Source organism: Phalacrocorax carbo, chromosome 4 (assembly GCF_963921805.1).
Source record: "Phalacrocorax carbo chromosome 4, bPhaCar2.1, whole genome shotgun sequence".
In the NCBI taxonomy this organism is placed as follows: Eukaryota; Metazoa; Chordata; class Aves; order Suliformes; family Phalacrocoracidae; genus Phalacrocorax; species Phalacrocorax carbo.
The window spans coordinates 46,581,896-46,599,608 of NC_087516.1; the positions used below are offsets into that span (position 1 = coordinate 46,581,896).

At 38.7% G+C, this 17,713-nt stretch overlaps 1 protein-coding gene across 6 annotated transcripts in view; it reads right to left on the reverse strand.

The window, feature by feature from the left end:
- Positions 1-17,713, reverse strand: part of FNIP2 (folliculin interacting protein 2) — a 51,895-nt gene that overhangs the window by 10,135 nt on the left and 24,047 nt on the right. For 3 of the 6 annotated variants that reach the window (XM_064449794.1, XM_064449792.1, XM_064449795.1), the window contains 14 exons: positions 16,037-16,171; positions 14,830-14,930; positions 14,676-14,747; positions 13,892-13,992; positions 13,645-13,734; positions 13,124-13,144; positions 12,434-12,505; positions 11,699-11,828; positions 8,149-8,350; positions 7,478-7,566; positions 6,496-6,642; positions 6,190-6,356; positions 1,476-2,793; positions 521-677 (listed from right to left, as the gene is read on the reverse strand). In XM_064449794.1, the coding sequence (XP_064305864.1) occupies positions 521-677; positions 1,476-2,793; positions 6,190-6,356; positions 6,496-6,642; positions 7,478-7,566; positions 8,149-8,350; positions 11,699-11,828; positions 12,434-12,505; positions 13,124-13,144; positions 13,645-13,734; positions 13,892-13,992; positions 14,676-14,747; positions 14,830-14,930; positions 16,037-16,171 (2,802 nt within the window). The remainder of the gene's footprint in view (positions 1-520; positions 678-1,475; positions 2,794-6,189; positions 6,357-6,495; positions 6,643-7,477; positions 7,567-8,148; positions 8,351-11,698; positions 11,829-12,433; positions 12,506-13,123; positions 13,145-13,644; positions 13,735-13,891; positions 13,993-14,675; positions 14,748-14,829; positions 14,931-16,036; positions 16,172-17,713) is intronic. The other 3 variants (XM_064449797.1, XM_064449793.1, XM_009505078.2) reach the window with 2 other exon arrangements.

Genomic DNA, 17,713 nt, shown 5'->3' on the forward strand with positions numbered 1-17,713 from the left:
TATAAATTTATAATTTATACCTGAAGTAGAGAAGAACATAGCAAAGTTCTCTCCTACAGACAACTGCTTTCTGTAGTTGGTCATTTCTTCTACAGTTTAGTATAATATAGACCTCCACAAAACTTAATCTCCCTTGCAACACATGCCACTAAGTGGCAAAATAAGACATTTCAGCTTGCATATCATTTATGAAATATAATCTGTCTGCTATTGCAACTGGAGAAGCAGTTTGAAGTTTTTTTCCTTGTTTGTAACTTGAAGTTGCAAATAATTTTCCATGTGTTTATCTTTGAAGAGAAGACTTAAGAGACTATACAGGAAAGCACATGTGATTGTTGTGTGAACAGGCTTTGCACACAATGAATTAAGGGCTTACATCTTTCAAAAAGGAAGACATGTCAGGTGTGGCTGTTGAGAACAGGGAAGTAAAGAGAAACAGGACCTATTCAAAGGACCTGCTTCCATAGATCTCAGTGATATCACCACTCTTACTACAACTCAGAACAGTACTTTGACTCACATGCATTGCATGAAATAGGTCTGCTAGTAGACACTGCTTGAGTTTTTCATCATTACTTATTCCATGTAGCACTAGATCAGGTATATATGTATGACAGTAACCACCTAGAAGTGATCTTCCAAAATTTTTCACACATTGACTGCTGATTGTGTTTGACCTGAAATACAGAAATACAAAGTAGGTAAGACTCTTGCTTGACAACCTGAATTCAGATTTTAAATGAAGGCTATGTTTGGTTTATCACCCCTGCTTCTACTGTAAATATTGATCAACAATTGTACTCAAATATAGTAAACCAATTACTGGTGCTCTTTGAAAGAACGACTTTAAAAGCTGAACTTCAAAAATGTATTGATCCCATCAAACTTATGAAAAGGCAAATCTAAGTGTATTAGAGCTTGTGGTATGTACAAGCTTCCTCATGTTCTGCAGCTAACAGCCTTGCTAAATTTGAGTTTTCTTAAACTCAGCCCAAGAAGCAAACTCTTTCTAGCTGCCTACCTTAAGCATCAGCAAGCTCCACGTGCTCTTCTAAAGCTCAAAAGCTTTCAAGTAGGATGCCCTTATTTATTTCAAATCTGTCTTTCATTTATCAACCATGTCAAATCTAAACAGTTATCAGTTTAAGCAAAGCTGACGTTCTGCTTGTCCTCAGATGTTCTGTTCACACGTCTATATCAATCAGGCAGTTCATGTAAGAGTTTGATTGCTTTGTATTAAACATTTGAAGAACACCTTTGTCAGAAAACTTCAATACCTAAACGTGCTCAGTCTTGGTTTTCTTTTTGCCGAGTCTGTTTACAAGAGTCCTAACCACATCAGCGTCTATTATGGATTTGTTTGCAAGGAACTTAGTCAAGATCCCAAAGTATTTTAGACTCGAAATCCTGAACATGTCTAAAATAGCAACAGCTTTTGACTCCGTTTAGTTCTAAATGAATTCAAACTTCTTTACCTTGGTAAAGGAAGTTCCACTTCGGCAAACTCTTCAAGCCTTTTGCTGAGATTATCATGATGTACTTCCTCAGGGATACAGCAATCGCCTTCTTCATCACTGGCTCCAAGAGCACTGTCTGAACTCTCATTCCTTGGAATGTCCCCTTCAGGTCTGAAGGGGATTTTCCTTCCAGCATCCCCATAGGGGACATCTTTAGCACCTACTTTAGGGGAATCCTGTTTAACAGCAGAACCTACTTCTACGCAACCAGAGGAACAGTTCTCCAGATTGCCAGAGCATAAAGGTCTAGTTTCTTGGCTTGGCAATTTTACAGTTTCTATGTTATCTGTGGACAAAAGTGGTTCACTAGATATTGTGTTCATTAAATTCATTTCAGTTCCTTTACTTTCCATATGTTGGCTATTAAGTATACTCTCCTTCCCCTCACAAGGTGGGATTTGCGCATAACAAACATTACGTTTACTGAAGGGTATGAAGGCAGCTCCACAACTTTCTTTTTGACTCTGAGAAGCAACTGCAGTCAGATTTGTGGAACTTGAGGGACAATGTAACACTTCTGGACTTTTTCTCAATGCCTTCAGATTTTCTTCCATTTCTCTTCTATGAGTTTCTAAGTCTGACTCTGGTGACGCAGAACTTCCAATCTGAAAGGTGACCTTTTCTAAGTGTGAACTCCTGCGGCCAGACCTTTCAGGACATGGTAAGGCAGATGACCTACTAGACAACTGCTTTTCCACTTTTCTCTCATTCTGGTTCTTGTTCTTCTTTATATCCATTAAATCCTCCAATTTAGATGGCTCTTCAAAGTGATAGGATACGATTCCTGTATCAGTGACAGTTCTTTTCCTACCACCAGCCGCTCCTTTATGAAAATTGCTAGTTAAACAGTCAACAGATGCTTCAGAGTTCTGACTGGCCTTTCCTATTGCTTCTCTCTTTTCTTTTGAAGAGGCTGGGACAGCATGAGTGCTTTCTGGGTCATGTACCCACTCTGCAATACTATTGTTCTTACTGCCATCATTCTTTGGAGGTAGGATTGGAGGCACAAGGGCAGGTTCATTTTTAACAGTGACAACCACATAATCAGACTCCTCTACCTCTCCTTTTTCTAGTGCAGTTGTGATCTTGCTTCCATTTAGCACTTGCTCCCCTTCCCCAGCCTTCTCACTCCACATCAGCTGATTTTCCTGCAGCTCAGAGCACCGAATGAAGTAAGTTAGAACATAGAGCAGGCGCTGCACCAACTCCTTGCGTTTTCCAACAATAACAGTTCGAGTCAATCTAACTGGAGAGCCTATGGCACCGTAGAGATCACCTACACGGGAAAACAAAAATTTCACATGCTTATGTTAGGTCGTAATATGAGAGATACCATCTAAATTCAACACATTTCAAAACAGCATTTACTACGCACACAGATCAGACCATTAATTTTTTTTACGGTAAGTTCATAAAAGTTTGAAACAAAGGATAGCAAAAGAAGTCCCCTAGCACATCTTATACCTGGCTTGTGTTCAAGAGCCTTGTCTTTGTAAGGGATAAGCTGCTATTACCCAGTTTCTTTCTGTTCAAACCCACTAAGGTTTTTACTTACATGATGCTTACAAGGTATCATCTCTTGGAAATTGACACAACAGTGGGTGAAGAGGAATATAGATCCAGCTAAACTATTTCTATTTCTCTATTAATTTTCTTTCACAAAGTTGTTTTTTTTATTTGCAGTCACATTTTCTGGTAAACACAGGAATTTTCATACAGATAAAATCTATTTTTCAGGACTAAGATACCAAAAGAGCAAAAAATGTTTCAATATTAGCTTAATAAATAAGGTTCTGAAAAAAAGAGGCTTGTAACTACCTTATTGGGCAAGGCACATGCACTTCTGCGTACCTGGAGTCAAACTCATTAACATAAGCATTTATCTTTGGCGGGGGGGCAGAAAACTAGAAAATATATTCACTACTTAAAATACCACCATAATAAGAAAGGTAGGTACCGCAACATAATTTGAGTCCCCTCAACTGCTTATTTGCTAGCCCATTTATCCCAAAGAACTGCTTTTTTAACAGAGCTAAGGTCATACATAACCTGCTTTCAACAGAGAGAGGGTGGTTTGGGAGAGTGCTAACTATGTTCCAGCTGCCTATAGTCCTCTATCAGCTGAAGGGTTTCTACTCCAAAGGTCTGGGACAAGTAAACATAGATAGCCAATAAGGGAACATTCACATGCTCTATCAGACAAAGATGGGTTAACTCAAGAAATGTCTTATTACCAGGCTGAGTTAACCTAGTTGTCTTCACCTGACACCCATTAGAGAACACCCACTGAATCATCTTTGCCCAACTAAACTGTGGCTGATATCACCAGCAGATGGGGGCCAATGACCAAAAGCTCAATTTTCTTTAGCCACCATACATGTTCACCTTGAAAGCAGGCTTCTCTGGCTTGAGGATTTATCAGCTACTTGCTGATCTACCAGATTGTTTCAGGTGCCAAGTCCTTCCTCAGGGCTGCTCAAATGTTGTGGACTGAGTTTGCTACCAGGAGTTTGTACTAGACTTCAAGAAGCAACACTAAATTAAAGTTATAATCAGAGTTTCAGGAAGGTTTCTACCAAGGGCAGGGGGACCTCTGCTTTCAACACGAGGAGACTAAAACAGAAAAAACAAACCCCAAAACCAAACCAAAAAACCAAACACATTTATGCCCAGCCTCCTCTTCACCATGCAGAACATAAAAGGAATAAGGCTTCTGACTCCATTCCCGCAAAACAAAGATCAATGAGACACTGATTCCACTGCTTTCACTGTCTCCCCCACCAATATGTGCCATTGTCCATGATGCCAGTGATGCACTGGAGAGGCTGCTGTGTGGTGGCATTAGTGTGATGTCTTCCCCCAGTTAGGAACACCCTTGCAACTAGCCCCATAGCCTAACATACCAGCAAATTCATTCCTTAGTAATGGAAAGTGGGCTTCAGACTATTCAGCTGGAATTAACCTCAATGGCTGGTGGGCCACAAGGACTAGCAATTTGGAAAGGAAATAGGAAGATATCTTTTTACTTTTGAGTTGAGCACAGTTGCTATGGAAATCAGATGCAGGCTTCCTGTTCATTTGCAGAACTGACTTTTATATAAAACCGTTATTAATAAGACAGTACAAAGTCAGAATTGCAGTTTTCAAAATATACTAATGCCTACTGTTAAAGCCATTAGATTGAAGCTGATGTTTAAGAAACAATATTATGTCTTCCTGATGTGGTACTTACAGTTGTATCAGTATGTAATTGTAACTGATATGTAGTATGTAATGAAAATGTAGGTTTGAAGATGGGAAGACAGGTACATCAAAATCCTTTCTTCTTAGTAGAAAGTAATTTCCATTTTAAAGCACTAAGCCCCATAACTTTTTATCCCATACACACCCCCTTCTTTCCAAAGGAGACCAGCAGAGGGCAACATCTTACTTTCATTATTAGTGACTGCAACCACCTGATAATGGCTTTTGGGCTTTATAAGAACAAAACCAGAACACATTTTGAATTCAGACACTGAGAACTTGGCTCGGCCAATGCTGGTAGCAATAAACAGCCTGGGAAGGCAAGAAGAGAAACAGATTCTTAACAAGTCACCAGTGGTGGCTCCTGGGAGTGACCACAAGAGCTACTGCTGATCTTACGCCTCCAGACCAGCTGGTTTTTATAACCCCAGGTCTGGCTCCATCCTCAACACCCTGAGCTAGCTTCTGTGTTCCCCTCCAAGTCTACTACATTACTCCTCTGCATAACGTTTTAATGACATCCTGGAACAGGAAACACTTCTACTACAACTACAGGGCCAAGGTAGCAATTCTTAGTTTCATTAAGATTGCTGAGAATAACAAACGTAACTGAGACAATTAAGAAGCAGCACAACCAGTAGCACAGTGTAAAAGTCACATTATTGCTTTAGTGTGCATGTGTGTTATTTTACATGCCAATATAGTATATCAGTTAAAGTTAAGGCTGATCTGATGTCAGACTCAGAACTGCTGCCAAGAGGAGGAGGAATTTTCAAGGATTTGCCACTGGCAGCGTTATTCTCTCAGCTCTCACTCACCTACTCATTTGACAGCAGTTATTTAATTGCCTGTATCAAGATAACTTATAAACTATGAAATACTTGTCAGAGAACAGCCCGAGGACCTGGGCATAGAAAGAAAGTCTTGGCCCAAGCCCACTCACGTAACTGTGAATGAATGGAAGTACTGCCAGTTGCCAGACTTCTACTCTCTTGTCTTGGTGTCCAACCTAGCTCTGTGAGAAAGAGACAGGAGGTAGCCAGGGCAGTTTCAACCACAAAAGGCCTCCAAGGCCCAGAGAACTCCACTCAATCCAGTCTGCTCCCTCTTGTTCTTCCCAAACCACTCAGATCATTTACAGGACTTGCGCCATCTTAATACTTCTATACCAAGTTACTTAACCAGGCAGTGCAACAGAAGATGACAACAAGGGACCAAGGGGAAAAAAGCAGAGCACTCTGGCTATGCAAACAGGCCTCCAATCGCTCTGTTTAACCAAGTGCAAGACATCTGTTGGTAGTTCTGCCCGTCTTACAGCAAGGCAAATCAGCAAATATGATCTGGATCACAAATAGCTCTTCAATTGAAGGAGTGGATGCAGGAAGGTGCTAGTTATAAAGAAGTCTGAAGCTTTCCATTTCCTACTGACCAAGCTGTGCCCAGAGAGGGTTATATGGATGGGATTTTGCCAGCATGTTCACAGACTGTGATGTTCGCTTCTCAGAGGCCTTTATGGGAGGATGGTCAACCGGCATTACTGTTGGGACCCAAGCCAGATGATACGTCAGCACCGCTGTTAACAAAGCAGCAAAGAACCTAGGAAAAAAGAACATGACCGAAGTAACACCAGCAAAAGAATACCCCATTAAGTGCTTTAACATATTTATATCTACATACACTGGGAAGCACACAAGCTTTTTTTCTAAAGAAAAAAGAGGGAGTGGGGGAAGCTTACTGATTTTTGTTGATCTGCTCTATCAGAAATGTAAATTCTTTAAGGAAACGCTGGCATAGCTGATTCTTTTCCAGGGTGCTGGACATCATATTAAGCCACACAGGCTCTGCAATCCTTGGAACAGAGTACAGGTTCCCGATGGTAACTCTGCTCAAAAAAAAATTTAAAAAAAAGTGTTAACATGCACATTTCCATCTTGCAAATACATGTAGCCCCTTTCTTCTTCTATTGTCCATTGATTTTTTTTTTTTTCTAAGATCTAGGAGACTAAAACCAGAATAGTTTACCAGACACTAATTCCTAGTGTCCCAGATCACTAGTCTGCTTAATTCTGTGTACCAGTAACTTAATGTGTTCATATGAATTACATATTTGCCTTCCCTTTCTTGCATTCCCTGTGTATTTGCATTCAGAGAAATGATTCAGAAATCATTCTGAGGGGGGATAGAACCCATTCTATTCATTGCAGTGATTTGATTCCACATTCCAGAAACTCCACCCCAACCAAAGCCTTGCATCTCTCTCCTGGGCTGCCTTTCTTGGCCTCTGGTCATTCCTTCCTCTTAGGTACCAAGATGAGAGCCTTTGACAGCAACTTTCTTGTCAGTTACGCTGTTCAGTATCTATGACTAGGAGTAGACAACTCATCTGCCTGAATACAACAATCAGTCCACTCATCTGCACAGGCATCAGCAGAAGCCAACTCTCGATGAGATCTTAAAGACTTTAACTGACAGCCCCAGGTATAGGTGAGTGCAACAGAACTACTTTTACTCTCACTCTGAAAATGGCTGAGTTGGTTTTGCTAAAGTTTTCTAAAAACATTTACCCAATACCCAACACAGAAAATTCATTCACGCTAACTTCAAGACTGGCTAAATTATAAGACCCTGCATTCAGTTGCTTATAACTGGATGCAACAAATATCTTTAAAGGGGCATGACAAGAGCTCTCCTTGTAATTCAGAATTCCATCAACTCACCTGAATTCTCCCAGAGCATCCATGACACGGCTGATATAAACCTGCACTCTTTGGCTGGATTCTGCTATTTTTCTACATGAGATCATGGCCTTGATTAAGAGTTAAAGACACAAAACAGCTTCTTAAAGGATTCACATTCTTCATCTTTTTAATCTTCATTAGCATGTCAAAATAATTAAGATCTAACCCCAGTGCTATACAGCCACTCAGGATAGCAATCGCTGCCAACCTCCCTCCACCTCATGAGACACCAATCCCCAAGGCTGGATGTGGGGAGAGTAGAGAACATTTGAGAGAGTAAGGGGAAGATGGCAACAAACATTTCGTGTCCCTTTTTTAGTGACTGCATGAAAATATAGAATACTATCATTTCCACAGTTTCCAGGAAGTCAAGAAAACCTCATAGTGAAATATGGTGAGAAAGAAAGAAAAAGAAAAGCCACCCATAGCATAAAACTCTTCATTCTCATTCTGACTAGAAAAGAAACCACACCTCTTTTTCAGCAAATGCTGAATTCCTACACTGGGCTCATGCTCAAGACTACATGTGTAAGGAGGGAGGGAAGCTTGAAACCACACACCTTCTCCCACTCTTCATCTATCAGATTCTAGAATACTTCATTCTGTTTGACACTTATTTTTCCACATTAAGCCACACTAGTATTCTGTACCTTTTCTATTGCGTATTTCAGCTTGTTCATGTGAGATTCAAAGAGAGGAAAGTGAGAAAAAAAGAAATCCTGGAAGTTTCTCTGTGCTTCTTCTTTCTCAGGCAGAGAAAAGATTATGCTGATTGCAATTTTTTTCCTCCGAACCATTGCAGGATTGGAGCTGCAGCTTTCATCAGCCATACTAAACATTTCTTCAGTGGACCTGTAAGACACATTTGTTAGGACAGTTACCTACGTACTGAGAGGTAATTCGTCTCCTATCCATCTCTATATACTAGAAGGTAATTTATTCTTAGGTCTCCTTTCACCGACTACACAACACTTTGCTGTCACCTGTCTCTGAACAGAAGATAGGTCTTAACCATCAAAATGTTGGCTATGTTTTATCAGATAAGGGGACACACTGCCAAAGAGGCGAGCTCCTAAAGTGGTGCAAACACTTTCCTCTGAAACAGAGCTACTACAAAATCCCTTCTTCTGGATTTATCTTTAAGTGAAATTTAGAAAAGGGAATGGAGACATAACACAATTATTAGCAAAAAAGGTTAAAGGTAATTTCAGACCTGTAAACTGCATCCAGCACTCAAGCTCCTACCTAGGTGCTCAGCAGTATGTCCATGATGCTCTTAAATCTGTACTGCTGCTCATGAGGGAAGTTGGGAAACATGCTACCTATACTGTTCCAACATCTTAAGATGGATGTTCTAAGGCACTTAGCCATGCAAAATAAAACTTTCTATTTTAACTGAAAAGAAAGTGTCACCACTTAGTAATTACTGTGAAAACACAAACTTAACGCCTACAAATACATGTGTGCCTAGCTCAAAGTTGGATATACTTCAGTTTAAAACGCTTTGATTTCTGCTTAAAAAAAAAGTACACAGTGGCTGTTTTACAGCAATTATTACTTCCCAAAGTTCTGTTTATTCTCTTGATAGTTCTGCCACATTTCCTTCAACCATTATGTCACTTTTCAATATTACACATGGGTTGATACTGGGATCAATAGTGCTCAATATCATTATCAGCCTGGCCTGTGGGTCAAAACACACCTTCAGAGAGTTTGCAGATGATGCCAAGTGGGGGGAAAATGGTCAATACACCAGATGGCACTGTCCAGAGAATCTGTGGAATCCCCACCCTTGGAGATTTTCAAGACTCAATTAGACAAGTTCCACAGAAACCTGATATAAATTACAAGCTAGTCCTTTGCCCAGGTAACTGTTTGGATGATCTCCACATCTCAGCCCAGCCTAAATTTTTTCTGTGATTATACAAAGAGGGTGGCAATGCCCTCACCCTGTTCCTTCATAAATACTTGTATTGCAGTGCTAGATATTGATGTTGCTAGATTTACAGAACTACTATTTTTTCTTGCTTAAAGTTTCTTGATTAATTTTACTGAAAAAAAACATCTTTAAAAAGGTGTATACATCAATGAGTAAAATAGTATGGTCGAAATGTCTTTTGGAAGGAACTTTAGTTGAATAATGGCTTTTAATCCACTGAGAAATTATAGGGGGAGAAGGGTAAGAACAGACAAGAAAGCCAGCAGAACACAGAGACATTCAGAGCAGCAGCTCATATGGAAATAGCTTGGTTTGGGGTTTCTTTGCAAGTTAAGACTGCCTTATCAGTGAGTAGTAATTAAAGACTGGAAGGCTTCTCATATCAGAAGTATCTTGAAATGGAGCATGTGGCATTTACAGACCACTATGAAGCAATTAACAAGAGGAAAGCCTGAATGCTAAGCATTCATTCTAAGTTCATTCTAAAAATAAGTGGTTTACAGTTTAATTGGTTTGACAAAGTTAAATATACAAAAGTTTCTCATCATAGAGGTATGAGTCCAGGAATAGAGGAAAACACACACACAATAAAACCCCAGCAAAAAACAGCTTGTGGGAAACCAGAGTTCAAGACAAAAACATAACCTCATTTGAACTCCAGGAACTTGCATGCAGACACAGAAATTCCCAAGGAAGTGGGGAAAGGATGGTCAGTCAGCATCTAAGAAACATCACAAGCTTTTGTACTGCTTCCCAGGAATAGAAATTGAAGAATTCAGGCCTGTGAGAGAAGCCTATTCAAAATAGCTGCTAATCTAGCTCGCCTGCCAATTGACTACATGGAGTTCCAGCTAGACATCTCATTTTCTTTGAGCTATTGGCCTAAAACACCAGTCACGGACTGTAGAAGCTTGGCTGTATAAACTGAAGTGCAAACTCTGCTGTCACTGAAGTATTCAACTAGAAGCTTTCTGTTTCTCCAGCAAGTATTCAGAAAACAAGTATCTGAAGAGGCTTTTTGTCTTAGAACGAACCCCAATTCAAGAGTAATTCTTGATAGTAGAAATAATGTCCTGTTTCCAATCTTTCCCCAGCATAGACTCTCCAGTGTGGAAGACACACCTCCTACTCCTACAGTGAAAAAGCAGCCCCAGAAGGCTACTTTCCTCTAAACAATTTGTTACTTTCATAACACTTCGAGGAAATTTCCTCATTTGTAAAGCTTTGACTACATCTTAAACTGAGCTGAAATTATCTTATTTACCCTAAATGCTGTAACATTTTTGCATACACTGCTCTCAGCCTTATTTCTTTAGGAAACTAGACTAAGAAGTATTTCAATTTACTGAAAGCAAAATATTTGCTAGCTTATTCTCAACTGCAAGCACGATTTAGAAAGCATGACTGCTACATTAGCACCACTGCATGATTCTTCATGTTAAATATGATGAGGTAAGAATATCCAGGAAAAACTTCAAGTGTTGACGCTAGGGAAAGAGGTCTTTTGAAAAAGGTTTTGGTTTTGTTTTTTTACTGACCAGCTTTTAAGCTTCTCTTAACTGAAAAGAGTGAAGCGGGAGAGAGGCCAAACAGCAGGAATTTCTTGTAGCTCTCCACTAATTCCAGGCTGTCTCTTGGTGCAGGTGGATGAGTACATAAGAGCAGATAATCAAGAACCATCTGGGATGAATTTGCTTATTAGCTATGAAAGGTCTGCTGCATTCCATGCTTTGTTATGCCACTGAGCTACAAAAGCTAATAAAATTCCAAAACAGAAGCCAAGCTTTTTGATGACAGCTTTTTTTTTTCTTCCTGTTTTGGCAGAAGTCACATCAGGAACATCCTGTACCAGCCAAGAGAGTCGTCATGGGCTATTACTCCAAAATTTCAGTAACTGCTCACTACTCAGACCTCATCATAGTATAATGTAATTATGGCAGCAGTGCTGTTACAGCCCCTTTCATCTCAACAGGATGCTCTGCTCCATCAGAAATAGTTTAATTTGCTTTTCAGAATGTGGCTTCAGCCACAGCCTATATGTTAAATAAAGATAAGTACATTTCAAAACGGGCCTTGCAGTTCATATTCAGCCAAAAACTTGATCTGTCTTCATATTGGCAATCTTACATAACACGCACAAAATTTAGACTGAATTGAGAGCATTTAATAACAGGATTTGTCCTTTTAAAGACAAGAAGCTTAAGCTCTATTTAGCTTAAATTACTGCCAAACTGTTATAAGAAGAAAGGTGTTGCACTCACCACCTTGGAATAATTCCATTCTCTAAACTGGTTGTCTGACTTCGGAGCCAGCGACGTTGGTAGCTGCTAGAAGATGATGATGATGAACTTGGAGATGGAAAAGGAGTGACCAGAAGACTGCTCAGAGATGCTATCAGGAAAGCAGGAAAGAAACACCACATATACCCAATTACAAAGAGTGCTGGTTACATTTTTTATTTCATACTGCAACTGGGAACAAAATTCCCACAAATACTGCTCTTGCTTACTGATCTTTTTCACATAACTCACTTGCAACAGGAGAGACAATTATTTTAAGTTAATCTTGCTGCTTGAGGACAATCTTTTCTTATGAAGTCAGAGATCTTCCCTAGTAGAACATACTAAAAGTCTTCTTACTCTCATTAAAAGCATTTTTAAGAGGTGTTGCCCTCCCATTACAACAGACAAATCCCCTGGCCTCCTTTTCCTATTCAGTGCAAAAGCATCCTCTCTTCCCTTGCTTTAGTAAAGGCTCCAGCCAGTTCTTTCTTCCAATTATAAATTGGTTAAGAACCCAGAAAATTATGACTGTAAATGAAGAATATAATTACAAATATTCTTGCATTAAGGCTTGGGGCAAAAGCAGAAGGAAAACCGCTTAGCAGATCCAAAAACTTTTGGATTCATAAGGTGCCTACATTTCAGGTGAATCACACCACACCAAAGAATTGTACATAATTACAAAAACAGGCAAACAAGACAGACAGCAGATACCTGACCGAGCAATGCCGCTGTCTCTGTCCTCATTTTGTCCTCTGCTAGGCATATCAACAGGTGTGCTGTGTGCTAAACAAACAGATCAGATCAATAGAAAATATTACATAACTCGTTATACTATTTGTCAGCATTTTAAAAAAATGTTTAAGTTTAAAGGTCATTAAACAAAGTTACATCCTGTACTGTTACTCCAAATAAGCAGTATGGTGTGAGCAGAGGTGGCAGCAAACAGTATTCCCGTACTGAGTATCATGCTACTAGAGGAAGTCGATTATTTGCCCCAATCTAAAAATATCTAAGATGCTTAAGAATGTGAATACAGTCTACATTATCAGAAATCAGATATGCTTTGAAAATGAGGGCTGGTGCTACCCCCATTTGTCACCCTTGGCATTTTTTTTGCGTGTGCAAGATTGTCATTTTACACAGGTTAACATCATAATGAAGTAGTCAAATACGAGGTCCATTAAGCTTCTGATTCATTCCCCAAGCAGATATTTACTATCCACAAAGCCTCACAGTAAGAAACATTCAGCCTATGTTGTATTACACTGAAGTGTTAGTAGTGCAGAGTCACTCAAATTGTAGAGCATGCAAGATTTGCAAAGGCTGTGAAGAAACTGCATTGGTATTCCAGTTCACATTCTTGCAATTAACAGAATTAATTAGGCCTCAAGGTCTACCCACCTGCATGGGTCATCAGTATGCCTGTAAAAGGAGACTTCATGTAGTTTAAAGTTTTGAAAATTAAACAAGTTTATATTGTTAAAGAAAAAACCTTAAAGCCTCCCAGACTTAGCTCAAGAATTAATATTGACTGTCTGCCATCAAATTAAAAAAAGTAGCAAGAGGTAAAAGAAGAAAAAGCTGTACACCAGCAAGACACCTGCACGCCAGCAAGAAACCAACTATAAGCCAGGAAACATAAGTCCTCTAAGAAACATAAGGGCTCATTTATTAAAAACACTGCATGACAATACCTTTAAAATTAAATGCAGATATTAGAAAATAAACATAATCAAAAAACCCAATTAATTTAGCTATTTTTTTGAAGAAAGATTTTTAAGCATAAACCAGATACATCTGTTGTCACTATTTTAGCCCTTTCTGTTTCTACAGAGTAATTATGTATGTCCTGCAAGGATTCAGGAGCTGGATTTGTGTGTGCATATGGATGGGTCACACTGTGGCTGGCATTCCACACAAACCTGCAAAGAAAGAAGCACTGCGGATGAGCCGGAGGGGACCTCCTTCAGACACACCCTGCAGCAGTTTGCTGCTACACAGCTGTAACACACCTAGGAAACAAAATCAACGTAGAGAAAATGCAATGCAAAAAAAGTGTATAAACAAAAAAAAAAGACAAAAAAGATGGTGATGCACAGGAAAAAAACCAAACTGAACGAACAGATGGCCTTGTGTTGTCAGAAAGAAATAGAACCTGGAAATATTTACCTAAATTACTTCCACTGCGACAGGTCCCCAAACCATTCTGATTTGAGCTCAGCTTTCCCAGGCTGGGATCTTGGTTGATGTATTCAAAACTATCTTGTAAGCTAAAGAAGGGGAAAAAGCCAGTGTTCCTTATGAATGTGATCAATAGGCATTAATATTAGCTTGAGAATTAGGTTCATTTTATGGAAAAAAGAAAGCTGAAGATTAGCTTTACAATCAAACTCCAGGACTAGTAGGTCTTCTGAAACTGTAAGGAAACAGGCATTTATTTTCTATATAGGCTCCCTCTTTCAATTATTGAAGGTTTCTATATGTCACGTTTGGGATTCACTTTATTCACATTTGCCCATTTTTGGGACAAGGGAAAAGGAAACAGATGAGAAACAGTATATCTTCTGTCACTGTTAAAGGAAGCAGAAGAGGGATACAGGGACATAAAGCTTTCTCAACAACACCCCTTCTTCACCCTTCTCCCTGCAGGGCAGGAAAAGATAGAGGCTTTGATTGTACAAAGCACTTAACCTCTGAAGTTTATTGCATGCCCTGGACAAATTAAGAAGCAGAAGCTTGGAGAGATTTTATTTTTTAAACTTGGATGGCCCGGCTGGGATCTATCAAGAGAATCCTTCTCCACAGCCACCATTTCTGATTTTCTACTAGACTTTTCCACTTTGGCTAAGTCAAATTTAGAAGCAGTGACAGAAGGACTATGAAAGGAGAAAGAAGGTAAGACAACTGAATTGGATGGGGAAGAAAAATAAAACTTTTTAAAAAATGTTCTTACTTATTGTTGCTTCCACTGAAGCTTCCTACCCTGGCTGAGAAGACTTTACTGATCATCAGCTGTGGGGGAGAGCTGAAAGGATAAACAGTCATTTCAGTGAGTCATCAATTCCAAGTGCCTGACGAGAGAGTGCATCACAGAAAAGGACACTCACCGTATATAGTGAATTTTCAAGGTGGAGCCTTTGTAACTCATTGCCACTGAGCCAAACATCATTTCTCCCAGCATGTTGACATCAGAGGCTGGTCTGGTGTACTACACAGACAAGAAGATGGGAAAAGCAAAGTGAACAACAACTTGGCATACCATTTCAATTTAATGGAGTGCCATAGTGCTACGTTTTGAATGGAGAATACAAGAGTTCCCCTTTTCCATGCAGGCTAAGATCCTGTGTGGTTCTAACACACAAGTACAAGCAAATACAGCTGGAAGACTCACTCTGTTTTGCTCACTAGATGGGCATCACTACCCTTGCTCCAGGTGGACCTCCAAAGGCAAGAAAGGAAAAAAAAAAAAGATGTACTGCATTTCAAAAGAAACGGCTGTGTCCAGCAACATTCCCATATAACAGAGTGTCTGATGAAACCTGTAGGTGTTCATAGGACTTAGACTCTGTGGTCTGGATCCCCAAGCATTAAACTGTCTGTCTTATTCAAATTAGTAAGTGTTCCTTCCCTGCCCTGATAGAAAACTTCCTGGAAACATTTGATTGGAAAGTAATTTGTGAAGACTGTGTTTGTAAGTATGATCAGACTGATTTCTTATTTTGTTTCAAAGGCTGATCATCAATAGCAAATATGGAGAGAAGTTTGTTAATTCTGAAGGCAATCACTTACCTTCTTGTTAAATATAATTATTTTTCTACCTTAATCTATATATGCTTTGAATTATATTTTTCTAGATGAAATGTTTATGTTTTTACTGAGAAACGGCCAGAGTGAGTACCTAAAAAATAGTTCTCTTAAAAATTTCATATTATAGTAAGTCAGACTAAAGGGACTCTTAATATACCATGCTCAACAACTTCTTCAGAACTGGATGGAAGCATAGGTAGACATCTTTCAAAACAAGAAGAGAGAATGGTATAGTGCTTTTTATGACCTTCACAAATAATAATGCTATTAAATATCTTTCATAGCTCTTTCAAAGACAAGATCAAGATAGCCCAAAAGGTTAAGATGTACACACGTTCTTACTCTACAACACTTCTTTAAAGATAGGGTGGGTACCTCAAGGTTCAGATTAACTTCTGTTATACTAGAAGTGTAACTAGTCATTCCATGCACGTAAGTTAAGGGTTTTATACACAAACTTTCTCAGTAAAATGGATAAATACAGGGAAGAAAAGTAATGAACATTACCTGATACTTCGGTATCTGTTCTTTGATATTTTGTATACAGCTTATTGAGGGACTATGGGAAGAAATATTATTGTTCCCATTGCTTGCTTGGCAGTTCTTGGCAGAAGTCTTTACAGAAGCATCTTCTGCTATTTTCTGTGTCAGAACAGAGCAATATGTTGAAAATAATTAAAGCAAACATGAGAACTCCTATCTAAACATACCATGGCAAGATTTTTCTTTAACTACAGGTAAGCAACAAATATATTCAAAAAATATGTATCAGTTTTAAAAGATTTTTTTAGAAGGGCGGCACCAGGGAAAGTGCAGAAGTACTCTCACATTTATATTATCAGACAAGATTTCATATATCTCACACAGAGTAGTCAAAGTTCCACTGGAAAATCATTCCTAGTTGTTATGAATTGCTCTGTGTAAAATTTGCCAAATTTTATGTAAATAAAATCTCTGCTTATGGGTTGCTTACAAACCAATTTCTGTAATCATTTACACAATTAATCATTGAAATTGCACATAACTTTTGCTCCCCAACAGATACAGCCAGCAAAAACAAAGGGTAAATAATGCATAATTTGGGAGAACTATCAGGCTATAAAAACCTATTTGATAAACCTATAAAGGAGTTGTGCTAAGAAAAAAGGCAAGCAAATGAATGCTTAAACCCAGATGTCTGTTTATTTGAAAGTGTACTCTCAAGCCGCTATGTTTTAACAACATCTTAGAACAGATCAAAAAGGTGTAAAGGAAGTCTAAGATACTGATTACATTAATGTTATTTGTACACGTTTCATAAGACAAGCTGCATTTAATACAGTTTTCTTGAACAAAACCCAATGAGTTTAACTGTCAGTTAAAAGGGCCACATTATTTCAAACTTACTTCTCACATGCACTTGAAATTATTTATATGAAGGGAGCAGAACTGTAACCTTGCAGCAATGAAGCTTTCTAAGACTTTGCAAGCAGTTTTATCTCACACTCTTTATATATTCAATGTATATTAATGTAAACATTAATTCATTTGGTGCACATGGGAATGACGTGTATTTTTCTAAGTCTCATTTTGAGCCAGCACGGTTTACCTCATTGGGAACATGCATTGGCAGAGATCAACTAAATTTTTTTTAAAACTATCTACATGTACCTTGTTGACTTTTTAAAAAAAACAAGCAAGCAGGCAAAAAGAGATAACAACAACCTAGATACTAGTAAAAAGTGGCCATAGCCAAATTTACATCACATATTTTAGGCTCAGCAAGACAAGAAACGATAAACAGGAAATTAAATGGAAATAAAAGTAGAATCCAATATTCCACATGACTGATTTTTAAGACAAACACTTTGAATACTACAGTGCAGTAATTGTATTAAGTTTCAGAATACTCAAGTCACAATGACAAGGTTATAAAATAGGCAAAAGCAAAGATGCAGAAGAAAAAGGAAGAGCAAGCCAAGAAAAATGGAATAGATGATCTGTCATTTCTTTAAAAGTTGAGTTTAAACTACAGTGCTGGCACAGCTCATTTACCGATTTAAAAATAAGGCTACTAGCAAGTTAAAAAAAGAGTAACATCCTGGACTCCTGTATTTTATCCTACATTTGCACTCCTTTTGTGCAGTTTTTCCTGGCACAGTATTGATGTGCTATTGCTTATCTAATCCTAATGTGACTGTCATT